Source organism: Hyphopichia burtonii, assembly GCF_001661395.1.
Source record: "Hyphopichia burtonii NRRL Y-1933 unplaced genomic scaffold HYPBUscaffold_1, whole genome shotgun sequence".
Lineage (NCBI taxonomy): Eukaryota > Fungi > Ascomycota > Pichiomycetes > Serinales > Debaryomycetaceae > Hyphopichia > Hyphopichia burtonii.
Window position 1 is genome coordinate 1937186 of NW_017963728.1, and position 25327 is coordinate 1962512.

Genomic DNA, 25327 nt, shown 5'->3' on the forward strand with positions numbered 1-25327 from the left:
CCCCAAGAAGGAAAAGATTCAAAAGATATTTTTCCAAAAAGGTCGAAACATTCTCTTTATATATATATCCTTTGTATATAATTCAGTGTTTACAGATGCAAATGGTAAAAGGTTGCAAAAAATCAAAAAAAAAAAAAAAAAAAAAAAAANAAAAAAAAAAAAAAAAAAAAAAGATAAGCACAAAACGGTTGCAAAATACATATACTGTTAATATCTGTTGAAACACCAGCAGATGTTTTTATCTATTAATACATGAGCAAGCTCCAATATAAGCCGTACACTAAGAATTTCTATATACCATCATGAACATAATTAGTAACCGGATAAGATTTTTTCGATACCAGCAACCAAGATATCGGCATGTTTTTCTTCGAAAACCAAGGTTGGTCTTAATCTGACTGAATCTTCAGCACAACCACCGATATTGATACCAACAGTTTTCATATCAGCTAAGAATTTGTTTCTGGTAGCACCCTCTTCAAAAGACCAAGCAATGAAGGTAGCACGATTTTTACCTCTTAAATCTTTAATGTATTTAGGGTATTTGTCAGCCAATTTTTCTAATTTTTCATATAAATAGCCACCGACTTTAGCAGCGTTGGCAACCAAATCATTTTTAACAATTTCTTGACCAATGGAACCGGCTAAAATCATTCTAGCTGGATCACCACACCAAGTATTAAATTGTCTGTAAGCGATATTTGGAACGATTTTTGGGTCATGGAAATAGTAACCAGCAGATTGGAATTTTTTAGAGAAAGTAACCATATCAGGAGCTGGAGTTATATTAAAATGTTCGTGTGCCCAGAAAGAACCAGTGGCACCAACCCCGGTTTGAACTTCATCAATGATTAAAAGAGAACCATGTTTTAAAGTGATATCTCTTAATCCTTGGAAAAATTCAGCTGATGCATGATTGTCTCCACCTTCAGATTGAATTGGTTCAATTAATAAAGCTGCAATTGGAACAGACCAATTAGTATAGATATCATCAACAATTTTCAAACAACGTTCATCTTCCTTTTTATTTTCAGCTTCATATTTATCCAAAGGATATTTATAAGATGGAAATTCAGCTTTTGGCCATTTGAAAGCTGGTAAATCTAATTTGTGAACTGGTTTGGAACAAGTGGTGGAAGCAGATGCAAATAATCTACCATGGAAGGCTCTTTGAAATGACAAAATAGCCAATTCTGGAGATCCGGGAGCTTCATTCTTCATAACGGATTCATTTTCTTCGTTGGTAAAAGCTGAGGCTTGTCTTTTTTGACCTTGATACCACATGAAAGCAGCTTTAAAAGCTAATTCATTAGCATCAGCACCCGATAAACCAGACCAAATTTGATTTTGACCCTTTGGTGCAATTTTTAATAAATCTTCAATAATTTCTTGACTATCCTTACCGGGGAAATTACCTAAAGCTGGACGATCAACAATTGCTCTAATCATTTTATCGGATTTGGCGGTTTCAATTAATGCAGGGTTATTATATCCTAAAGGAATTGATGCAATTTGCGCATAAACATCCAAAAAGACATTTCCATCAACATCAGCAATGTAATTACCATTGGATTTTTCATAATCAGCAATGAAATAAGCTGGTCTGGTATCAAAAACTTTACCCAAGGATTTGATCTCTTCAGCTGATTTTGGTCCTGGGAATGAAGATGTTTTAACTTCTGGTTGCTTTGGTTCTTGTGGGAAATATTTTTCACAAACTGACATCTTTCAATGACTTCTAATGACTACAATTTAATCTTTCTTCTTTTCTGAAAAGTAGATTTATCCTACTTTATATACCCTATTTTTCAATTTAGGCCTCGATGGGCGCAAACTATTAGTTGATTTCCTTAGCGGCTAGGCGATTTTAGCGGGTAAAATGGGAAAGTGGGTAACAAAATCGGAAGCGGCAATTTTAGCGACACCAACCCGTACACCAATCTAGAGCTTACCCGTACACCATTAAACATCCATACACCAATTTTTGTAAACAAAAACATCATCTCAACAAAAAAAGACAAAAAAAAAAAAAGGCTTTAACTCACTAAGAAGTACTTCCTAGGATACACGAGCAGATTGATGCCAACTCACAAAGTACTGGTAAATACGTATCCACATAATAATTGAAGCTGAACTGAGAAAAAGCTTAATTCTTTCCACTTGTCAACCGCTTATTTTCGAGTACTAGCCGCCGTTGAATACCCGTATTTTTTGTAAATATATTGAAACTGATTAAAATACAATCATGTCAAATCAAGAAAGTGATACTTCTAGACTACAGCCAAGCCAAGAGACTGATCATTCCACATTGGAGGAGAGCACGCCGTCGAATCAATTGGACCATATAAAGAACGTACAAGATATACTGCCGTCAAAAGAAAGAGAAGAGCCAGGAAACTTACATCAGCCAGAAGTAACAGGACAAGCGGAACACTTAGAACAACGAGAACGCAGAGAACAGCACCAAGAACAGCACGCAGAGCAAGTGCAAGAATCAGAGATACAATTGGAATCACAACCAGAGTCAGAAGCACCAAAGAAGGCGGATGTTGATGGATCCACTGACCAAGATCAACAAATTTTAGAAACTACCGCAGATAAAACTTCATCAATTCCCCATACATCTGTAGAAGAGAACCACAAGGACTCATCTACCAATAACCAACCAGTAACAATGGACGATATAGAGAGAATTTTCCATGAAACAGTCCACGAAACAAATTATGAAACAAGGAAAAGATCGATTGATCAGACAAGAATTCCAGCAAACGAGAATGACCCCAACAAAAGAATAAGGAATAATCAAGGAAACCAGGATCTAGATTTAGAATTTGAAAAAGCCATACAAGAACATAGTGAAACCAAACCTGAGGATCACCATAAACATAACGATATAATAGTAAATGAAAAAGAAGATCTTCAAATGATTGCCAATCAACTCGAGCAGGCTACTACTTCAAAGAAACCTGATATTGAAGATGGTAATAACGAAGATGAAGATGAAGATCTTTCTGACCCTAAAAACAATTCACAAGGACACGCAATTCAATCCAATGAACATGATAAATCAGAAACTGAAATTGATAATTCTAAAACAAGACATTCATATATTCCAGCTGATTCTGAACTTTTCAAAACAAATGCTGCATTTGTTGCATACAATGAATTATCAAGTCAATTACCACCATTAGCTGCATTATCAAATGCTCAATTAACCTTATTACCATTACCAATTGTTGCGCCAGATTATTTACCACCTCGAATTCAATTATTAATTAATACATTGCCAACTCTTGATAATTTGGCTACTCAATTATTAAGAATAGTTGCCATTGGTCCCTATCAAAAAATTATAGATTTAGCTTCAAACCCAAGTACTCCGGCAGGGGCAACTTATAGAGATTTAACCTCACTTTTTGAATTCACTAAAAAATTATATAATGAAGAAGATCCTTTCTTAACTGTTGAACACATTGCGCCAGGTATGTGGAAAGAAGGTGATAAAACTCCAGAAATGTTTAGAAATAGAGAACAAAGTATTGAATCAACTTTAAGAAAAGTTAATTTGGCAACATTTTTAGCAGCTACTCTAGGTACTATTGAAGTTGGTTTTTTCTACTTGAATGAATCATTTTTAGATGTTTTTTGCCCAACTAATAATTTAGATCCAGATAATGCATTATCAAATATGGCATATAATAATTCAAGTTTACAATCAATGAATGCAACTATTGGAGAAACAGTTGGTAAATTATTAAAACCTCAAGCAGTTTTATATCTTGATTTAAAAACTCAAGCTTATATATCAGCAATAGAAGCCGGTGAACGATCTAATGAAGAAATCTTAGAAGATATATTCCCATCAGATTTAGAAACTTACTTACAAGCAAGAAGAAATACAAAAAGCTTAAGTCCAGTTGAATTGGATTTCATTGATCGTTGTAAAATAAGAAAACAAACATTGCTAAATTATTCTCCCGATAGAAACTTGGGTGAAGAATACGAATGGTTCACATATTTAAATAATTTATTTGATTATGTTGGTAAAAATATGGGATTTTTGATTTGGGGTAAGAAAGGTAGAGGTAATTTCAAATTTACCACTACTGGTTCAAATTACAAAGTACCTACTGGAGGATTTTCTCCAAATCCAACCTCGTTATCAAAGAGTAATGAAAAATCAAATAAAGATAATGCTCCTCATAGTGCAGAAATGTTAGATTCTACTAAAAACCAAGACAAAATTGATAATGATCACATTGATACTACTAATAAAATTCTCGAAATTGATGATAAAGATCCAAATAGAAATAGGCAAATTAAAGACCTTACAAGTGCATTATTACCATCAGAAATTCAAGAACAACAGATTCATATACGAATTAACCCTAGTACTAATGTTAAAAGTTTGCATAGAAGACCATGGTCTAGAGAAGAAGAAAAGGCTTTAAGACACGCTTTGGAATTAAAGGGCCCAGCCTGGTCAGTTATTCTAGAATTATTTGGGGCCGGAGGTAAAATTTCAGAAGCTCTTAAAAATAGAACTCAAGTGCAATTAAAGGATAAAGCAAGAAATTGGAAAATGTTCTTCTTAAAATCAGGATTACCAGTGCCAACCTACTTGCAGAAAGTTACCGGAGATCTAGAAAGAGACGATAGACTGAGAGCAAGAATCAATAGAAGTAAAAAAACTGCTGCTGCCCCCGTACCCAATCCGGCCCGTAAAGGTAAAAATAAAAATGCAAATGATACCGAAATGCATGAGGCTATAAGCGATAAAAACAAAGAATCAGATCTCAACAACACGGTGAACTCTACGACCGATGTTAGCACAGCTACGGGCCATTAAAGTATTATTCAATAGCCCTAATAAATTTTTCTTTTTTTTTTCCTTTTTTTTTCTTTTTTTTTTTTTTTTTCACTCTACATGATTATTCTCCTTCTATACCAAGGCTCTCCCGATCAGTTCGGAGTCAAAATATACTCATCTACAGACTTACTTGAATTGTAATTTAGTCACAGGAATTAATTATCTTGTGGCCTCCTAACAATAGAGAAAAAAAATAAAAAATAAAAAAACTGCAAAAAAAAAAAAACTGATATAGGTTCGTAGAAGGCCCGTACCACATACCACCTGAATCCTAATTCCCAATTACTTCTTGTCACTTCAAGTTACATGGTTATTTCAATTAAAGTTTCTTCAATTGATTTAATCCTGTTAGATTAAAAGGTGATATATCACGGTAAGTGATAAAGTTTCAAAATAATTTCCTCTTTTTGGGTTGTTGATTTTCAGATTGAAGTTGCAAAATAATTATATTTCAATCGAAATGCCATCAACGAATGGATATGAGTTAATTGGCGGCTCGAGTTCGAATGATATTCAGCAGAAGATCCAAGTTGCCAAACAGGAAGCTAGAATGTTATTTAACGAAGTCGATAAAGTACGCAGATCTATCCAAGATACTACATTATATGAGATGTCCAAACAAATTAGTCATATACCAAATACTAATGACATCAAGTTATATAATACCTTGAATGGACATAAAGATAAAATAACCCAAATAAAGTGGTCTCTGGATTCATCTAGAGTGTTATCAGCAAGTCAAGATGGTTTTATGATTATTTGGGATCCAGTTACTGGATTGAAAAAACAAGCAATTGTTCTTGAAAATAGTTGGGTTTTAACTTGTGCCATTTCACCTAATGGTCAGCATATAGCTAGTGGAGGTTTGGATAATATTCTTACAGTTCATCAAATAAAACAAGATCCTTTTTTGGAATATTCAGCAACTGCCAGTGATGGGTCAGATTCAAATTATAAAGATCAATATATAAATCAAGGAAGCTATCAAATGTTTGGAAATTTCAATCATTCATTAAAAGCTTTATTCAAATCACATTCTGCTTACATTTCGGATTGTGAGTTTTTATCGGATAATAATGTAATTTCAGCAAGTGGAGATATGACTTGTGGTTTATGGGATATTAATCAGGGGAAGAAAGTAAGAGATTTCATTGATCACTTGGGTGATGTCTTGACAATCTCAGTTAATAAAAATTATCAACAATTCAATTCAAATCCAAATATTTTTATTAGTGGAGCATCTGATGGTTATGTGAAGATATGGGATTTAAGAAGTAAATTACCTGCTCAAAATTTTTCAATTTCAAATAGTGATATAAATTGTGTTGATCAATTATGTGATGGAAATTCATTTGTAACTGGATCAGATGATGGGTTAATACGATTATTTGACTTAAGATCGGATTGTGAATTGAATAGTTATAGTTTACAAGCCCAATTAAAAGCAAGAAAATTTACTAAGAACAATTCATTTCAAACTCCTTCCATTCCGCCTCCTTTATCATCACCTAATAGTTTCAGTGGCTCGAATGTAAGTTTGAATACTAATAGTATCGAATCAGTTTATAATACACCAGGAGTTATAGCGATCGATTGCAGTAAATCAGGAAGATTAATCTACTCTTGTTACTCAAATTATGGTTGTATTGTATGGGATACTCTTAAAAATGAAATAGTCGGTACAATTGGAGCTGATGATCATTCAAACGTTATTAATCAAGTTAAAATTAGTCCCGATGGTATTGGATTATGCACATCATCTTGGGATTCTACAATAAAAGTTTGGTCAGTTTAGACGTTAGCCCAAGATACACTTTTACATAGTTTTATGATCGATTTGATTCGAAATTCACTATATTAATACACAGAAATGATAAGGTTAAACTTTTTTTTTTTTTTTTTTTGTTTTGAAGTAGTTTTAAAATTTTTTTTTTCAAAAATTGACAAGACTAAGTTCTATTAAAAACTTATATAAGACAACAAAAGATAACAGGACAGGATAAGAAAAAAACTTAAGCTTCATTGGTACGTTTTTTAACATAATCCCATAAAGCTTTTAATAAAGGTTCTGGTAAAGTATATAAATCCATTGTGAATTCACCATTTTCAAAATCATTTTTAATATTCATTTCACTAGTTTTATTATCGGTAACCATTTGAACAATAACAATTAAATCATCTTCGCTTAATTTAGTCAAACCATTAGCCAATTTTTCTAAATCAATATTACCTTTTGTAGCACTGCCATTAGAATTTTTCAGTTTTTTCAATTTTGAAGTATTCAAATCATTATCATTTTTACGTTTATTATCATTAGAATCACTAGTCAAACTTGGCAATGAACCACTTTCAGCTAATAATTTATTCAATTGAGCATTTTTAGTTGGAATATTAATTGGTTTATCAACAATATATTTTTCTTGTAAGAAATTTAAATCATGATTGAATTTTCTTTCACCTTGTTTACCATTCAAGCCAACTAAGTGTATAGCAATTGGAATATCAAACTCACCCCAACCTTGTTCTTCGACTCTGAAAGGTTTTTGTTTAAGACTTCTTATTGGGTTAGCAAAAGTTGGATGTAAAGTATAAGTAACTTTATCTATAATATTAGCAGGTATTTCTTGACCTTGTTCATTTAACATTGAAATTTCAACCGACCACTGTCTCATTGGATAGTTTTCTACTGGTGGTACATCTTTCATAATATGCTGTTCAGTGGTAATTCTGATTGTTCTTTGTACCTAAATTGAGTTAGTATTATGAATTTGTTTCATTTCATTTGATCAATTCAACCACTGAATTTTATCTTCCAACTCAAAAAAATCACCATTCCCGTATCGAAAGCCAGCCATCTTGACTATCATTTGCTACGGATTTCCTTTTAAAAAGATCAAATAGAAATTAAAACATACCTCAGCCATCTTGTAATTATCTGATCAGTTTGTTTCTCTAACTGTTACTCGGAAATTTAATATTCCCAGTGAAAAAATTAATGCAATAGAGATTCACTTAATTGCGTCAACCAACTATTCTACCAGTAAGACAAGTCTAATTCTATTACTGAAGCTTTGGGATTAATTGTAAAAAAAATAGAGAAAAATTGGTATTTGTTGCCTATTTTTTTCCTCATTAACTTTTGCTGGTTTGCAGCATTCAGTTTGCAGTTTGGAAGAGATATTTACAGGTTGTTACACGATGATTTACAGATTGAAGGGGATTTCATAAAAGAATACATAAGAACAAGAGAATTCCAAGGATTGAAGAGTAAATTTGGAGTTGGTATTGATTACAGGAGTTCCGATAGGCAATTGTGCGATTGGAGGGTGGAAGAATCGGGTTCAAACGTGATAAATTAAGAGGTTGGTTGGTAATAGTTTTCGTTTTGGTCTTCGGAGTTTTGCTGGATTTTAACTTAGTTGATGTAGGTTTATTTGCATAGGTTAGCTTGGACATAGGTTTTCTGGTTCTGGGTGTACGTCTCCAGCTTGCAGTCTTTGAGGAAGACGACAGGGTAGTGAGGGTTGGAAGAGGTTCGGATTCCGAGGAAGAACTTGAAGAACCAAACGACACGATCTTTCCAATGGACGGATGCAAAAAGGCTATTGAAGATGTTGTTTTGCGTTGAGTTTCCTTCGTTTGGCTTGAAGTCGGAGTATCAGTGACAATATCAGTAATATCAGTGACAATATCAGTGACAATATCAGTAACCTGATTGTCAGGTGCAAGTGGAAGGGAGCTTGTGATTGGGAAGTCAACTCCTGGAGTCACCAGGGGAGATGGAGCAACCGTGAACACTTCATCGATTGAATTTGGTTCCGAAGAAATCACTTGCACTGAAGATGAAATTGGTTCCGAAGAAATTGAAATTGGTTCCGAAGAAATTGAATTTGGTTCCGAAGAAATTGAATTTGGCACTTGCACTGAAGATGAATTTGGTTCATCTGAAGATTTAGAATTTGATGCTTCTAACGGAGTTCCCACCGAGGAAGAGGTTGTGGAGTAAGAGCTCATGGTTGAAGTTTCGGACGAAGGAACGAAAGTGTGTACTTCTTTGCCAATTCTCAAATGGCCATCGTTATCAAACTGCAAGCCATACTTTCTAGTTGGGAATGGCTGCAACGAGATCGGTGGTGCCGTTGGAAAAGGCTTTTCTGTAGCGTTCAAAGCAGTAGTATTACACCATTGAGAAGTGAAATCGTCTGGTTCGTCCACAATTATTGTTTCCACCACCGTTCGGGTCACCACCGTCTGGCCGTACCTGAGCCCAAGAGCACCCAGTGCCAACACCATCCACACGCTTAACTTCATATTTGTAGTTGTATAGGTTGTTGCTCTGTGGTTACCAACTTGTTTTTTTTTGCAACTTCTTTACAAACGCTACACCCGTGCACCAAAGTAATCCTAGGTATTTATTTATATGGTGATATTTACAAGAAAGGAATTAGGACTACTTTTGAAAGACCTGTTTATAAACTCTGGGGACAAACGGTTTGACCAAGTCGACCGACGAGTTCCACAGTTTAGCCAAGTCGTCCAGAATCAAGGGGAAGATCTTAGACATGTGCAAGTTATGGTCTTTTGCTTTAAGGTCAGATAAGAAAAGGGTTAATTTTTCAATAATTTCGTCATTTGAAGCAATCTTCAAACTTTTAACAAATTTTTCAATTACTTCAATTTCTTTAATTTCATTATCGGCCAAGTCTTGACGGTTTTGATTTTGATAATCAATTGACGATTGATGACGCTGTTTAATCATTTTATTCAAGACTTTATATAAATTGAACTCGTTTTGTTGGGCCCCGTCAATCTCGCTATTTTTAATATCAGACATGATGCAACGAATAGTGTTTTTCGTTAAATTTTCCTTTTTGATCATTGCCTGTTTTAAATCTTGTTTTAAAAGACTCATAGTATCATTATACACGTTTGTTGATTGAAATCTTCTAGCAACATAGGACCAGCTGCTCGACTTCAAGGAGGGTCTGAGCAAACGAGCGTGTCTAAGCATTTTCTTATTGTCTTGTTGTTCTTGTCTTGTTGTTCTTGTTGTCTTGTTCTTGTTGTCTTGTTCTTGTTGTATGAATGGAGTTTGTTCTCCAAAATTTTTCACTTTCCCATACATTTTTTTCTCTCGAAGGGGAAAGCTTGACGATTACATAATCGCCCTTTGTATTAATATATGGGGGAAGTCGACCCATACAAACATCAAAGAAATGTTCATTACATTGACAGATTACTTGAAATAACCAGATAATTCCGGACAAAGGAAAGAATAAGTTTTTTTGCACCAACTTGAAATGGGGGGAGGGTCTGATACAAGAGTGAAATTAACTGCGTGAGTCAACGCAGCGTAAGGTATCTAGATTGATTTCCAGAATCAATTATTCAACCGAGTAACGTTGATCCCGATATGGGAGTCAGTTGGCAGTAGCAATTCACTTGCATGCCTCAAGCGTGCAACCGTTGGTAGTCGAAAAAGGTACCTTTCCATAGCCAATAGTGCTTACATGATTCGGCTAATACTGCTACTTACAAGGCGCACTTGAGCAGAAGCTTGGATACAAATAGGTTCGTGCCATCTGCAAATGATTTGAGAGTTTCATATTGATTAGAATGGTTGAAAGGGTCTAGTGACATGGACACCGGTGTTTACCACTACTCACGAGGTTAAGCAACTTCAACCGTAGTGCCTTGTTTTTGCTGTGGCAGAATGTCTGGACTCGTTGGGGTGGCTGTAAGGTGTCCAACCTTTCTTTTTTTGTTTTAGTCGTTGTTGTTTTCGCCTCAAACCCTCAAGTCTAAAATAAACATTGTTAAGGTTGGGTTGTTATTATTGGAAATACGTGATGGCTCCCGTTTAAAATAGTTTTTTAGTCTTTGAGGGTTTTGCTAATTGTATTGTCGCCCTCCTGCCCCCCAAAATAGGTGTTTCTATTGTTTATTACATTTGAAATGGATATTTCCATTACTGGTTGAAAATTTCCATTTCCATTTTCATTTCCATTTGACATTTACATTAACCTTGGAATCCGGAACCCCCTTTCCAAAGGTTTTCTTTTTTTAAACGACTAGACCGCATTAATGTATCTTTAAGTATGTGTTTCTCTGCAAGTAGCTTGTTTTGCTCATTGGGTTTATGCCGGTGCATATCTATCTATATATATATATAATTGTATTCCCCAGATAATTCTATTTGATTTGGTTTTCCAATATTGCATTCTCTTTTGTTTTCTTTCTTGTTCATATCGTCAATTGGTGAACTGGCAAGATCGTTAACTCTTGAAACCGTTAACTCGAGACCGTTAACAGCCTGTCAACTTGGTCAACATATCTTCCATTAGTCACTGTCAAGTTCGATACTAGTCACAATCAAAGTCAATACTAGTCACAATCAAAGTCAATACCAGTCACAATCAAAGTCAATACTAGTCACACTCAATACTAGTCAACACTCAAAGCCAAAGTCAACGTCAACTGCCAATCCAATCATCTGATTGTTGCCAACCAAATACCACCTGGCCCGTGTTTCCTCAGTTGCATTATCCTCTGATTGCCCTGGTTCTCCGTTGCATCACTTGAGTTGCAAACAATACCCTCCGGTGACCTCAGTTGCCACACCGTATACTACACTTTTATAAAGGCCTGCCTTGCTGTTTGCCTGTGCCCATTGGTTATTTTTCATCCATAGCATCTCGCGGGCTTGTTATCTAAGGGTTCTAGACATTTTTACCCGTGCACCACGAGCAGACCGGACCTGTCAAAATCTTTTGGAAAATCCCGCAATTTGCACCCGTTTTATTTTTATCTTCATTTTTTTTTTACGAAGTTATTCATTCAAGCATGAGTCAAGGCTTCATGGAGTACGTGGTCAACCATTCACATGACTACACCAAGAAGTCGCCTTGCACCAACCAGGTTAACGACGAGCCGGCTGTTGTTCCTAGAAGTTTGAAGAATGGTGAGTCGGCTGTTGTTGAAAGTGCTAAGCTTGGGTCCGGGTTGGTTACAACCAATCACGTCAAAGCAAGAAGCAACTCGGCCCCCGAGGTGGCACGATTGGAGAAGGAGTATGTTGCAGTGAGTGAGTATGATGGGTGTAAGAAGTTGACCAAAGAGGAGGAGGAGGTTTGTCGACGCCAGGCGTCGGAATTGTTGATTAATGTATTTAATAAGGAGTTGGAGGTGTATGATGAATCGATTACTACGAGGTCCAAGATCTTTAAGATTACGACGTTGAATCAATTGAAGACGTTGTTGAATTTCACCTACAATGACTATCTCAATCCATTACCTTCAAGTGATGAAATGTTTCCCTATTTGCATGGGTTGAATAACGTAAGACAATGCTCATTTTTCATTGATAAGCTTGACTACGATCAGCCTTCAATGAATGTCCCTTTGCCATTTGAAAAGGAATATTCGGAAATACCGAAGTTATCGTTTTTCAACTTGTTAACTATTGATTGTTGCGAAGACGGTGATTGGAATTCTGGAGAAGATCGAGTCAAATTGACCAATTCAATTTCGTTTGATTCTCTTTTAACTCAACGCCGTGAACACGGTTCAGTTGACACTATTGACGAAACCAACGATGATCATATCGAGTATATCGAATACGAGCCATTGGACTCGATTAATAAGATTGATCGTTATCAATTTCAATTGAATAATCGTAATTTTGATCATCAAATTAAATTGCTTGCTCCATTATCACACTTTTTGGTTTATGATTCGGATTTGAAACATGATGATTCTGCCACTAGCTCTACTGCAGAAACTTTATATCATTTGGTCAACCCGGAAAGAGGTCAATATATATACGTTGTTGATACTAAATTGTTGAAGAATTTTGGTAAAAGTGAAGAGTTGAAGAGTTTTGTTGAACCCTCAGGGGATTTGGTTAATCAACCAATCAGTTCCATTAATAATAATCCTTTCCATTGCAAATTATTGAAGATGGAACAAAATATGATCTGGAAAACTCATAGTGTAAGAAAGGTTTTCCCAAGAACATATATAGGGAATTTGATTGATTTTAGTTATTTAACTAATTCTAATTTAAAGAGAAATAATTATCATGCGGGCCATGATTTTAAATTATACATTAATTGTCATGAAAATGCACAGTTCCCCAATATTCGAATTTTGGAAGAATTGCTAAAGAGTATTGATAACGGCAAATTAAAGAATCGAGAAATCTTGCTAGAATTTCCATCCGCTGGTTCAATAAATTGTGACACCATAACTTGGAATGAGACTTTGAGTTTTATTAATACATTGAAGGTTATATATAAGTATGTTCATGTTTTGAAACATGATGTTTTTATATTTTGCTTTGACGGTTTTACAGGATTATCTTTATTAACTTTGGCGTTGGGATCGTTATTTGATGGTGATTTTTTTGAAGATGTTGTTGTTAATATATTTAAAAGAAGTCAAATCAAGTTGTACTTTTTCAAAAATGATGTTATTTTTTTGAAAAGATTTGAAAAATTCTTATATTGGTTTAAATTGAAGAATTTGAATGATGATTCATTATCGAAAAATCTTGTTGATGATTTGAAATACGAAGAGATCGATTCGCTTTATTATAAGCTTATTTCCAATAAGTTGAATAACTCCAAGGAAAGTACTTGCATTGGCCATGCCGGTGACTGGTTTGATTGGGAGTGTGATAACAACTTTCCCGCACAAATATACCCCAATTTGTATTTGGGATCATTATGCCATGCATCTTCATCAACAATATTGAATACCTATGGTATCACTCGGGTGATATCAATGGGAGAAAAACCGATTTGGTTTAATGAATTGAATGTGGTATTTGAAGCTGAGTTAACTGGTGAAACATGCAAGAAGGTGATTAAACCAATTTATTCTTTTTACAATGGTAGTTCTCAAGGTGATATATACGAAGTTACTTTGGGAAATGATTTAACCAAGGCTGATTGTCATCCACCTAAAAGTTTACCTCAATTAAGGAAGATTATTTATATTCATAATGTTAAAGATGATGGTCGGGATAGTTTAATGCCATTATTGACTGGATGTCCCGAAAGAATACAGAGAAAGGTTTTGATTAGTCCCTCTGATCAAGAAGAGAGTTTAATTCATTGTAAGATTGGGGTCTCAAGGTCTGCTACTTTGGCTATGGCTTCAGTTATGAAGTATTTGAAAAAGGATATCTTACAAGCATATATGTTTGTTAGAATTCGGAGATTTAATATCATTGTCCAGCCTAATTTAAGAGTGTTTTATGAATTATTTTTATATGATGAATACTTGAGAAGAAAGAAGAATCGTGATTTGAAAAGGCGGTATTGTTGGGCAAGCTTGTGTCATGAAATTCATAAATTAAATAGTCATTATATTCATTAGATTTTTATTACTAACGAAAGCAAAAACACGTTCATACTGGTATGAACTTATAGTATATAGTAAGTAAATATATAATATTTAATTTCTTGTATAATACGCGTATTTGTATTTGAAATCACCCTCTTGAATAAAGTCATTATTTACTTGAATATTAGTATCACCTTGATTAATAAAATGAGATAATTTTTCAGTTGGTTGTTGATTCCAATTACTCAAATTCCAATCTAACCAAGTATCAATTTTACAATCTTGATCATTTTCAACTTGAGTAATTAATAAATCATTGACTTGGTCAATTAATGTATTATATAATTGAGCACCACCAATTATGAAAAATCTGTGGATTGGTTTTGGTAATTCATACTTACCAGTATTCAAATCTTTAATAAATTGGTTTAAATCATTGTAATAAAAAATGCCCTGATTTTCATCAAAAGTGTTATTATAACTTCGACTTAAAATGATATTTAAGCGGTTCGGTAATGGCCTAAACTTTGCAGGTATGGATTCCCATGTTTTTCTACCCATTATAACGGCATTTATTTTATCAGCAGGAGAGTTAGTAGTGACGTTTTTGAAATACTTGATTTCTTGTTTCAAACGCCAGGGCATCGCGCCCTGGTATCCGATCCCCAACTTGGGTCCGAGAGCAGCAACAATCATGATCATGGGCGGTCTAGCCACCGACTGGGACAAGGTCATTGTTATTTGGTGAAGTCAAAAGAAGTTGGTGAAGTTAAAAGGTGAAATGGAAAAAGTAGGACGCGTTAGCAATGAACCCGTACCTACACAAAGTCACGTGCCTAGATTTACCCATTATGAACAATCATAAGCAACTAAAGTCTATTCCATCCCTAGTTTCAGGACGTGAAGGCTATTTGACTGCAAATAACGTTTAGCCAGGGCTGGGGTGGCCTAGAATCGAGTGGATAGTAGAGGTCTGCCGGCTAGAGTCGATTACTGCAAAAAGAGTATTCTCGTGCACCAAAAAACTTTATATATTACAATTGGTGAATAAAACAATATACACTAAAAATACATAGCCTTAGGGATTATATATAAAAGAGTCACGGAATAAAGGAAAAGAAAGAAGGAAAAAAAATGGTTAAGTATAAACCTTTGACTAATATACAGAAGTTTCCGACGAAAAAGAACCAATAAAGAAGTGAAGAATAACTGGGGATTAGAGAGAATTCAATTCATGAAATTATTTTTTTGCTGCCTTCTTTGGAGCAGCTTTTTTAGTTACTTTCTTTGGGGCAGCAGCCTTTTTCGTGACTTTCTTTGGAGCAGTCTTCTTTGGAGCAGCAGCCTTTTTAGTGGTGGTTGTCTTCTTAGTGGTGGTGGTTGATTTTTTAGCGGTAGCCTTCTTTGGAGCAGCAGCCTTTTTGGTGGTTGTTGTTTTCTTAGTTTTGGTGGCTGGTTTAGTAACTTTAGCGGGCTTGGCCTTAGTGGCTGGTTTAGTAACCTTGGCTGGTTTAGCTGGAGGAGAAGTTTTTTCCTTTTTAGCGACTTTGGTTGGTCCAGAAGGACCTTTTGGTTGGGCGAAATCACCGGTTTCCACCCCTTTTCTTAAAGCGGCATTGAATAAAGCATCGAAATTAGCTGCTTTGATATCGTAGTTTGATTGGACATATTTTTTCAAAGCTTGACGACTTGAACCGTTTCTTTCTTTCAAAGTGACAATTGCAGATTTGATCATATCTAGAAAATGTTAGTATATAAGCGAAAAGAATATCAACAAACACGACACACCTTTATAGGTCAATTTGGAAGGGCCAGCTGACTTGGCAGCAGCAGCAGATTTAGATTTAGGAGCCATTGTGGTAATAGAGGAAAAGTATGGAAAAGAAGAAAAGAACTAGAAAAGAAGACAAGTAGGAAAATGGGGGGATAGTAGTAATTTTTATAATCACCCTTTTTTGTTTGTTTTGATTTTCAAGACTGTTTTCCAGTGCGCTTTGGATGCAAAGTTAATTCGCAGTTAAACCCTGGTGTACGGGCGCGTGATTCTAATTTTTTGGGACCATTTTGACATCTACTCGCGAGTGCGTATATTCCATACCCGTTTTTACCTTTCTTTATATCTTTATATCTTTATATCTTATATTATATGTTATATTATATGTTATATTATATGTTATATTATATCTTATATCTTTATATCTTTATATCTTGTATTATATCTACTTTAGATGTCTAATTGTAGGGAGGTGGAATCTTTGTAGTGTTGAGTCACTTGACCTTCATAAATCATAACGTCATATCTATATACACGAATTACGGACAAACTTCCTCTTCACTCCAATAATGGTGGTCGTCTTTTTTATAAATATACCTTCTATCCTTTTCAATTTCGACAAAATCAACGTAATCGATGAATAAACCAACACAGGAGAAATTGGACAAGCCGCTTTCTTCCTTTTTACCGTCAACCCCTCTGCTGATTTTATCAATTAGTTTTTGATTTTCCAATGTCATTTTGGTCTTTGGCATTGGTTTTCGGAAAGTGCTTTTCAAGTTCTTGGATAAGTTAAACCACTGTCTTTTGATTTCCTGTTCCCATTCTTGATTAGTTGGTGGTTGATAGTCTAGATTGGATAAATCTTGTAAATTTGTATATGATATTTGTAAATTATGATTATCTTGTTGTATTTGTAATGCTAGTCTAGGCAGAATCAATGGGTAATTGATTGGTTGTTTTTGTATTTCAACACCTTTATATATTTCACTTGATGATCTCGATGTTGACGGTGATACTTTGATTGATAATTCTTCCTCTTCTTCTTCTTCGTCCTCATCACTGCTACTACTACTCCCACTATTAATATTGTTTTGTAAAATGGTCTTGGGCTGTATACTAGACAAATCAATCTCTGGCTTATAATTATCGTCAATAATCCTGGCTCGTCCTCTCAATCTGAATTGTTTCTTCAATTTCCCAAAATAAAACACCGCTTCAAACTTATCATTAGCCTTTAGCTCGTTATATTTATCCATTCTTTTATCTGTGGTGAATGTAATCACATTGGTACTCTTATCGTCAAATAGAAACCCTCTATAAACCAACGTTCTATTATGGGGGTATCCTTCTTTATCAACCGTAGCAAATTGGAAACTAATGAATGGCGGACTCCCATTATTGGCTGCCAGCTCTCCATCAATAGCACTATTGAAACTTGGTACCCATGGTGCCATATACTGAAACTGAATCATTGGCCTTATCAAAGAAACTCGGTATAAATCAATATATATATATATATATATACAAGAATCAGTTGATTATATATAAGGATTTTTTTTTTTTCTTCGGTCGTTGTGTTTTGTCCCGGTTACTTTTTGTGAAGTATGGAAATGGGAACCTTCAGAAGGGCTGTATATCACTTAATTAATTTACAATCCTTCGAGTATCGACTCTACATTATGATCCTACAATTAATTACCGATCTGAAATGATCCTTTGTTGTAGTGTGATCACTAATTAACGAACCTCGTGGGTCCGAAAGCATAGCAAAAAAAAAAAAAAGACAAAAAAAAAAAAAAACTCGATGAGACGTCCGAACACCTGATGTACGGAGGTCACATTTACGAAATGGGTGCAATTTATACGTATATTGATCTAACTAACTAGGACTTTTCTGATTTTTCGGTGTTTTCATTACTGGCGACCCCTAGTATCACGTCGTATTTCTCGTCTTCCTCTACTGAACCCACTTGCAAGTCACCAGGGTCCAAGTTACTCTTTGGCCCTTCGTACCACTTATGAGCATCGACCAAAAACCAAATTAAGGCCATTAGCATTGGGCCAAAGTAAACCAAAACGGTCCAGTTCATTTGATCTGGGGTCAAGTCTTTACCCCTGACAGTAGGGAAACAAAGAATGGGGATCATCACGGTGACAAAAGCCACTGAAACGTAGCCAATTGGCTGAGACCAACGGCCCAAATTCCAGGGACCAGGTTTGAAAAAAGATCTAGCATAAGTAATCTTTAAAAGGGTAGGCATGGTGAAGGAAACAAAACCACTAATCCCACCCACGGAGAAAATTGCCCCAATGGCGGTATCACCGGCAAACAAAAGTAAAAGGAATAACTGACCTAATAATAGATTAATCCAAACGGCATTAACTGGAGTTTGAGTAAGGGGATTAACTTTTTTCCAATATTTCGATAATGGGAATAAATTATCACGGCTATAAGCATAGGTGACTCTACTTGCAGCCAACATACAAGATTCCCCCATGAAATATGAACTTATTATGGTTAATGCAATTGCAGCATTGAGTAATTTTGATTTTAAAATTTGTGCTAAAAAACTTACAAATGGTTGGCCCAAACCTTGTGGATCAGCAGAAATTTCATCTAAATCAACCGTGGTATAAGCAATAGCCAACATGAATAACCAACCAATCAACCCACCAAATGTAGAAGTCATAACAATGGCTCTTGGAGCAGCAACGCTAGCGTTGCTACATTCTTCCGATAAATGAAATGGACTATCGTAACCAGACATTGCCCAAATAACTCCCAAGAATGAAGTTAACATTGCAATACCAGTTGGAAATTCAGTTTGGTTATATAAAGACCAAGCCGTTGAATTATCGTTAAATTTAGATAAATCTTTAACCAAGTGTTCAGAAATTTGAGTTCTTTCATTACCAGCAAGAATCATTACAAAAACAATCACCAAAAAAACCATATTGACCCCGGTACCAGCACCATTAAAATAAGCCAACCATTTTGTTGGTAATGAACTAATGATACCATGGGTAATTTGTATGGCCGTTGCTAATCCATAAGTTTGACCTGCAGTGGGAGAATATCCAGTTTTAGAATTATAACTAGCCAAGGCTAAAATCATACTTGCACCAGAATAATTCACTGAAGGAGCTGCAGTAATTTGACATAACCAATTTGAGAAACATGTTAACCATGTGAGTAAAGCTGAATATTTAGGTGGACTTAATTGTGAAACGGCATAAGGGGTCCCTGCTGATGTTGGGAATGCTGATGCAATCTCGGCCATACTTAATGCCACGGATGTAATAAATATAATTGCAATTAACCATGGAATTGGACTTATTCCAATCACTAACTGTTGATAATCAAACGTCGAAGCAATAGATGGAAGTAATCCTAAAACTGAAAAAGATACTGCAAAAATTGACCATAAGGAAAATTCTCTTTTAAATTCTTGTTTATAACCAAGTGCTAAGATCATGGCTTCATCATCGTTAATTACATGATCAACGTTGATAGTAATATCTTGATTGGACATTATTGATTGAATGTTTAAATCATCAACATGAACCCGGGATTTAATGGGATGAATCCCAGATCCTGCCTTAGACTGAGTGGCTGATAGTATTGGAGATCTTATTGACATCTTTGCACTTTTATTAGATAGATTTTGTCTCAACTGAATCAGAATCCAACTAACATCAACTGCTCTATATCACCAAAAAATGAAAAAACCAATACTAAACAATGTCAAGGTCTGATATAAATAACTTCATCACCCCCGATGTCTTGATAGAAGGCAATTTATTTTGCAAATTTCAATCTTTCTAATTAATAGTTTAAGATAATTAAAGATGGCCGCTAATCGAAGTAGCCTCATTCGGTAATTCGTGCCAGAGATAAGCCATGTGCAGGAACCCTCTCCTAGTCTAATTGATAGGCATCAGAACGGAATTCTTCACTGAAGTCTTATTTTCAACCTCCCCCCACAACTAACTCATTTCCCGCTAGGTATCCAAGAGTTTGGCTGTCACCCTTCTCCTCCTACTTGACCGTTTTGCTCTATTGTATCTTTAGCTGATAACAATAAAGCCTGCCTGCACTGAGTAACTTTAATCGGAATGACATTCGAAAAACTCTTGGTGTACGGATGGATGCGAGTATCACGTGATTGTCGGCCATTCTATTATGGTTAGCGCACGCCAAGTACTTACTGGCAATCAAAAGCTAGTAGAATGTCTTTCCTTTCTATAATAAAATCCAACCAGGTAGCTGCTTATGTGAATACAAACCTAAGTGGCCACCTAACTACCTAAGTGATTACTCTTTTGTGAATCTTTACTGTTCATATGGTGGTTATTGACGCGTACTCACCGAATTGAGATGTACGGAGGTTGGGGTTGAATAAAGTGAAAAATTTCGGATCGTGGGAGGACTGGCCATGGCTTCTCCAGTAAAATGTCATATATATCCCAACTAAAGCCCTGTATACCATTGAACGAGGAGTACGATGTCTTGCACGTTCAGACTAATCCGTACGAATGCAAGCATCTTTTGATCTACCCGAAAAAGGACAAACCGTCGAGAACGTTAAAGGTGAAGCATTTATTAGTGCTAATTGATACAACAACAAAATTAATCGTATTCGGAATTGAAGTTTATGTTTATTTGACATTTTTTGATTCTCGGAATCATGTTGATCACCATATATTTGTGTCAAAAGCAGATACCACCGGGTTTACTAGAGATTCTATCCGAGTAGCGGATCTAGTAAGTCAGTTTGTCAAGTACTTGGTTGAATTGAATCCAAGCGTATATTTTACGAACGTTCAGTTAAGGCAGGAAAGTAAGGAATCAGAATCAAAATCACAACTGAACTTTGAAAATGAAACCATCAAAAAACTTCATAAAATCATTGATAACTTACGAACAGACGCGTCTTACTACCAATCAATTCCATTTTACTCACAGTCAGGAGGAGCCACATCCCAAAATGCTGATTTACCATTCCCAATTGATAGCCAACATACTTTCAGTACCTCGACTAGGCTTTCGCTTTTCACTAGAGCGGCAAATGAATATTTATTCCCAGTTTCTCATAAAAATCCTAATAAACACTTAGTTGACGGTGATAAACTATTTACATGGTGGATTCGATTGATTGACAAGATTAGCGGTTCCGATTGGGCTAATAAGATAATCATTCCGGGATCTGACTTAAAATCCACCCAAAAATATTTAACTAATTTGAAAAATTCCGATAATTGGGAAGTTGGATCGTTATTTTCGAACCTGGACCAATTGGCAATTAATCAAATCCCAGTATTCCCAGATGACCCAAAGGGTAGATTCTTGGAACATTTAGTTGTTGAAAATAGATATAAATCAATTAAAACTAATCAATTTTGGGAAGAATTGGGTTTTAGACAAGAATTTAGATTAGGTAACGTTGTCGGAATTATTGGATGCCAAATAAACTCAAATGTTTCGTTAGCTAAAACCGACCCTTTAGATGAATTGGTCATCCCATTTCTGGCTTATAAAAACCTAATAACCATAATAAAAGGTGAAGATTTCAGTATTAAAGATGATATCATATCTCTCGTCCAAGATCAGATCCCAGTGAGTTTGAAAAAATTCACTTCAGAGCCGTTTATCACTGTTAAAGGCTCGAAGGTACAAACAAACCAACCTGCTCCATCAAATGTAAATGATTTAAATGGTATGATTAAGAAGAAGAAACCACCGGCTAATAATTTAAATAATTCTATTAAAAGAAAATCATCTGGTCCTCCAGTTAATAATTTAAACGGTTCAATTGTTAAAAAAAAATCAAAAAGTTAATTATATATGTCGTTACGAATACATTCTCAATATAAACATTCCATGTAAGCCATAATAAAGATCAACTGACACCATTAATGAGAATGGTATGAAAAAAAAATAATCATGATTTTGCCCAGGATCGAACTGGGGACGTTCTGCGTGTTAAGCAGATGCCATAACCAACTAGACCACAAAACCCTGATTTATGAGTACATGCTAGTTTAACAAGTTGGCATTTAATACAGGTATCTTTAAACAGGAAGTTTTTTCGGCGCCCCTATGGGCTTGAGCCTACTTGCTTTTGTCTCCATTAACACCTTCTCCAGAATTATTTACAACTTGGAAATGTGCATTCTCCACCAATAGTTTTCAGGAAATAAAAAAATAAAAAAATAAAAAAAATCTTTTTTTTTTTTAAGATAATGATGGCTTTATTACATTAGAAGTGATAAATAGATTCTTTCTATCTGAATATGTATGACTATTGGCCCTCCCTGATTCCAAAGCATAATCTTTCTGTCGTTGGAATCACCAAGACCCAAAATACTTACTTACTTCTGTGTCTACGATATTTCATGCATGTTGAAGACCTCAGGGAAAAGATCTTAGGTATCGTTCAAAAGACGTTACTGTCGAAGTTTTGAATCTTTTATGATACTCTAAATCTTAAACTTTCGACGCTTTCCTTCTTATTAGATTTATCTTACTTTCACACTTTAAAGGAACATATTTCTCTTTACACTTATCTATATATAACCATATTGTAAAACTCGGATGAAAACAAGAAAAGAATCCGATAAACCTCAGGTGAATTGAAAGGCTGCAAAATTAAATTTGACAACTTACGATTTTATTCCGCTATAATATATAGCGAAAGCTATGTTTTTTTTCACATCTATGTTTAACAGAAAGTAAGCCAATTCCAGAGCCACGAACCTCCATCAAGTAATTGAGTCTGTCTATGCAGTTAGATCTCTGACAAGCAACGTTTTGGTTGCTGGTACCTTCTAACCCACGAAGGGACACCGCATGGGGTCGATTTGTTACAGCAACAACAACGTCACGGTTACCTCAATCACTACAACATAGGGGAAATGGAAGTAAAAAGGGTCAGCAGCAAGTAATACTAAGTATTTGTGTGAGAGAACCATCTATGGAATTTTCCAAGACAAACGGTTTCGCAGTAACCGCAAAAAAAAAGACATGATTTTAGGCTTGCTGAAGAGCAACCCTATTCAGCTATGGGATGAAAATTGCTATCATAAGCTCATGCTTTATTATTTTCATGACAAAAAGGGATGTGGTCCAATAATTATGGGGATTCTTATAAATATAGCTATAAATAACATTATGTTTTAGTAATCTCTTTAACATTACTTGTTCAATTGAGTATCAAGAATCAAATTCAATACAAATGTTTCGTCAATTAGCTTTACGTCAATCCAATGTTTTAAAATCCACTCAAGTTAGATACTTGAGTGCTAGCGCACCAAGATCCTCTATCCTTGGAGGTGTTAAGGAAACTCTACAAAAAGTTAATAAGAAGACTGGGGAAGTTTTAGCTGAAGGTATGGAGAAGGCAGAAGATAAGACTCCACATGCATCCAGTGTCGGTGATGCTGCTTCGAAGATTAATAAGAAGACCGGAGAAGTGTTGGCTGATGGTATGCAAAAAGTTGAAGATAAAGCACCAAATGTTGATAGCGTTGGAGATGCTGCATCTAAAGCAAACAAGAAGACTGGAGAAGTATTGGCTGATGGTATGGAAAAGGCTGAGAAGGTTGTTCCAACTGCTAGTAAGGCCGATGCTAAGAAGAAGGTTGATGAAAATGTCAAAGGGTATGACAATTTACAACATAAAGGAAGTAATGTTGAGACTGAGCAAAATCGTCCTGATGATGCCGTATAAAGAATCTAAGCAAATATTTAAAATTATTATCTAATTAACGAATATATGATTACATGTTAGACATTTGAAAAGATGATAATTGTAGTAACTCGTAATGTGTATTTTAATGTACAAAGAAGATAAAAAAAAAATAAATAAATTATTGTTGGAATTTTTGAAACTCATTTACATCAAGTTTAGGTTTTTCAACATCAGGAACCTGCTGATGTTGAGAAGGTTGTTGTTGAGGAGGTTGTTGATCTTTTGATTCAATTGCTGGTAATTTTCTTTCAATAACTGAAAGATAATTCAGGGGAACGTAACCAACTTTACCTGATCTTGATCTTACTTTCCACCATTTACTCTCATTACCTAAGGGGTCTAATTTTGATAAAATGGCCACTAATTCATTTGGTTTTAATTCAATTTCTATATTTGGGTTTTCTGGATTGAATTCGTACAATGATTTAGCAAATTGTAAATTTGAAGGATCAAGCAAATTATTTGAATTCATTGATTGTTGTTGGTGTAATTGTTGGTCATTAAGACGACGTTGTTGATTTTGTTGATTTAATTTTTGAATAGCTTTATTTAATAAGTATGGGAATCCAATTGATGCAGCTAAAAATAATAATAATGGTTTGAAAGATATTCTTGATTTAGATGATCCATTTGGACTTTGTTGTTTACGTAAATTTTCTTCCAACTTCTTTTGTTTACTTTCAAATTTACCAAATTCTTTTAAATTTAACCCATTATTATAGTTTTTACCAGTTAATTTATAGAAAATTTTCTTACAAAAATTTATCAATGCAAAAATCCCCAATAATGATCCAAGAGCGTTTTTCAAATTACCAAATTGTTCAGCTAATGAAACCATGGTGAAAAATGATGAATGGGTGGCCATGTAAGTAGCCTCCAACATTTGGGCAAATCCTCCAACTGCACCTATTATCGATTCAATAAGTTGGAAAGTGGCTTGAGTTCCTTCACCCAATCCTCCTGGACCCATCATTCCACCATTCATTCCCATACCATTCATTCCCATACCACCCATACCGTAACCACCCATACCATAACCTCCTCCATACATCCCACTACCATAACCACCGTAGCCTCCACCGTACATCGAGGATCCCAACCCACTTCCATACATCGAGGATCCCAAACCACCACCATACATTCCGCTACCGTAGCCACCACCGTACATTCCACTCCCGTAGCCCAGGGATCCGTACATGGACGAGCCGAGTCCTGAACCATATTGCGAAGAACCGTATCTATTATTGAGGGAGGAAGAGTTATTAAAGTCGCTAGTCAAACTAGTTGGTCTTTCAGGTATTGAAGTATTATCAGCTGTGCTTGTTGCTGGAGCAGCAGCAGAGGAAGCATCACCTCCGGTAGCTGTAGCTGCCGAAGTTCCAGAAGAGACTTCCCAAGGTTTAGTTCTTGGAACTGACATTATGACGAAAGGTGATAAAGTTTATAAAAATCTCTCCGAAACCTTTCTGCGCTTCTGCTAATTAACACGAACCCAGTCTATAAATATGAAGAACGAGTAGTACTTGTGATGAAAAGAAGTAATAGAAAAGAAGTTGATGAGTATTAGGATTTGCTCATGTG

The 25327-nt window shown here is 35.3% G+C and overlaps 14 protein-coding genes and 1 non-coding gene across 15 annotated transcripts; 6 read left to right on the forward strand and 9 right to left on the reverse strand.

The window, feature by feature from the left end:
• Nucleotides 1-197: 197 nt before the first annotated feature.
• UGA1 (4-aminobutyrate transaminase) lies at nucleotides 198-1787 on the reverse strand. The gene has a single exon (XM_020220584.1). The coding sequence runs from the start codon at nucleotides 1723-1725 to the stop codon at nucleotides 313-315; it is 1413 nt and encodes a 470-aa protein (XP_020079248.1). The 5' UTR covers nucleotides 1726-1787; the 3' UTR covers nucleotides 198-312.
• Nucleotides 1788-2674: 887 nt separating this feature from the next.
• Nucleotides 2675-4849, forward strand: TBF1 (Tbf1p; the record flags this gene model as incomplete). Its single annotated transcript, XM_020218137.1, has 3 exons — nucleotides 2675-2981; nucleotides 3072-4109; nucleotides 4191-4849. The coding sequence occupies 3 exons, from the start codon at nucleotides 2675-2677 to the stop codon at nucleotides 4847-4849; spliced, it is 2004 nt and encodes a 667-aa protein (XP_020079249.1).
• Nucleotides 4850-5179: 330 nt separating this feature from the next.
• Nucleotides 5180-6665, forward strand: STE4 (G protein subunit beta; the record flags this gene model as incomplete). Its single annotated transcript, XM_020219509.1, has 2 exons — nucleotides 5180-5802; nucleotides 5890-6665. Exons 1-2 carry the CDS (start codon nucleotides 5331-5333, stop codon nucleotides 6663-6665), a joined length of 1248 nt encoding a protein of 415 aa, XP_020079250.1. The 5' UTR covers nucleotides 5180-5330.
• A 217-nt stretch (nucleotides 6666-6882) lies between these two features.
• TAF14 (TATA-binding protein-associated factor) lies at nucleotides 6883-7890 on the reverse strand (the record flags this gene model as incomplete). Its single annotated transcript, XM_020219510.1, has 2 exons — nucleotides 7786-7890; nucleotides 6883-7614 (listed from the first exon to the last, which is right to left on the reverse strand). Exons 1-2 carry the CDS (start codon nucleotides 7792-7794, stop codon nucleotides 6883-6885), a joined length of 741 nt encoding a protein of 246 aa, XP_020079251.1. The 5' UTR covers nucleotides 7795-7890.
• A 202-nt stretch (nucleotides 7891-8092) lies between these two features.
• Nucleotides 8093-9181, reverse strand: HYPBUDRAFT_146548 (uncharacterized protein; the record flags this gene model as incomplete). Its single annotated transcript, XM_020219970.1, has 1 exon — nucleotides 8093-9181. The coding sequence occupies one exon, from the start codon at nucleotides 9179-9181 to the stop codon at nucleotides 8093-8095; it is 1089 nt and encodes a 362-aa protein (XP_020079252.1).
• Nucleotides 9182-9320: 139 nt separating this feature from the next.
• HYPBUDRAFT_146549 (uncharacterized protein) lies at nucleotides 9321-9995 on the reverse strand (the record flags this gene model as incomplete). The annotated part of the gene is made up of 1 exon (XM_020219971.1): nucleotides 9321-9995. The coding sequence occupies one exon, from the start codon at nucleotides 9993-9995 to the stop codon at nucleotides 9321-9323; it is 675 nt and encodes a 224-aa protein (XP_020079253.1).
• A 1718-nt stretch (nucleotides 9996-11713) lies between these two features.
• On the forward strand, nucleotides 11714-14251 carry PPS1 (Pps1p; the record flags this gene model as incomplete). Its single annotated transcript, XM_020223399.1, has 1 exon — nucleotides 11714-14251. One exon carries the CDS (start codon nucleotides 11714-11716, stop codon nucleotides 14249-14251), a length of 2538 nt encoding a protein of 845 aa, XP_020079254.1.
• A 78-nt stretch (nucleotides 14252-14329) lies between these two features.
• Nucleotides 14330-15225, reverse strand: DFR1 (dihydrofolate reductase; the record flags this gene model as incomplete). The annotated part of the gene is made up of 1 exon (XM_020223196.1): nucleotides 14330-15225. Exon 1 carries the CDS (start codon nucleotides 14951-14953, stop codon nucleotides 14330-14332), a length of 624 nt encoding a protein of 207 aa, XP_020079255.1. The 5' UTR covers nucleotides 14954-15225.
• A 521-nt stretch (nucleotides 15226-15746) lies between these two features.
• On the reverse strand, nucleotides 15747-15911 carry HHO1 (histone; the record flags this gene model as incomplete). The annotated part of the gene is made up of 1 exon (XM_020223888.1): nucleotides 15747-15911. A coding segment is annotated over one exon (165 nt), but the record flags the coding sequence as incomplete, so codon positions are not given.
• A 620-nt stretch (nucleotides 15912-16531) lies between these two features.
• On the reverse strand, nucleotides 16532-19636 carry HYPBUDRAFT_4086 (uncharacterized protein; the record flags this gene model as incomplete). The annotated part of the gene is made up of 2 exons (XM_020223400.1): nucleotides 16532-17429; nucleotides 17886-19636. The coding sequence occupies 2 exons, from the start codon at nucleotides 19634-19636 to the stop codon at nucleotides 16532-16534; spliced, it is 2649 nt and encodes an 882-aa protein (XP_020079257.1).
• Nucleotides 19637-20270: 634 nt separating this feature from the next.
• RTT109 (H3 histone acetyltransferase) lies at nucleotides 20271-21850 on the forward strand. Its single transcript, XM_020220585.1, has one exon. The coding sequence runs from the start codon at nucleotides 20449-20451 to the stop codon at nucleotides 21832-21834; it is 1386 nt and encodes a 461-aa protein (XP_020079258.1). The 5' UTR covers nucleotides 20271-20448; the 3' UTR covers nucleotides 21835-21850.
• A 90-nt stretch (nucleotides 21851-21940) lies between these two features.
• On the reverse strand, nucleotides 21941-22014 carry HYPBUDRAFT_t22. The gene has a single exon. It is a non-coding gene; the product is annotated as a tRNA-Val (tRNA).
• A 231-nt stretch (nucleotides 22015-22245) lies between these two features.
• On the forward strand, nucleotides 22246-22519 carry HYPBUDRAFT_151617 (uncharacterized protein). Its single transcript, XM_020220586.1, has one exon. It carries the CDS (start codon nucleotides 22290-22292, stop codon nucleotides 22458-22460), a length of 171 nt encoding a protein of 56 aa, XP_020079259.1. The 5' UTR covers nucleotides 22246-22289; the 3' UTR covers nucleotides 22461-22519.
• A 933-nt stretch (nucleotides 22520-23452) lies between these two features.
• On the forward strand, nucleotides 23453-23725 carry HYPBUDRAFT_151618 (uncharacterized protein; the record flags this gene model as incomplete). The annotated part of the gene is made up of 1 exon (XM_020220587.1): nucleotides 23453-23725. A coding segment is annotated over one exon (273 nt), but the record flags the coding sequence as incomplete, so codon positions are not given.
• A 262-nt stretch (nucleotides 23726-23987) lies between these two features.
• Nucleotides 23988-25166, reverse strand: PEX13 (peroxin; the record flags this gene model as incomplete). Its single annotated transcript, XM_020223839.1, has 1 exon — nucleotides 23988-25166. A coding segment is annotated over one exon (1179 nt), but the record flags the coding sequence as incomplete, so codon positions are not given.
• Nucleotides 25167-25327: the final 161 nt, after the last annotated feature.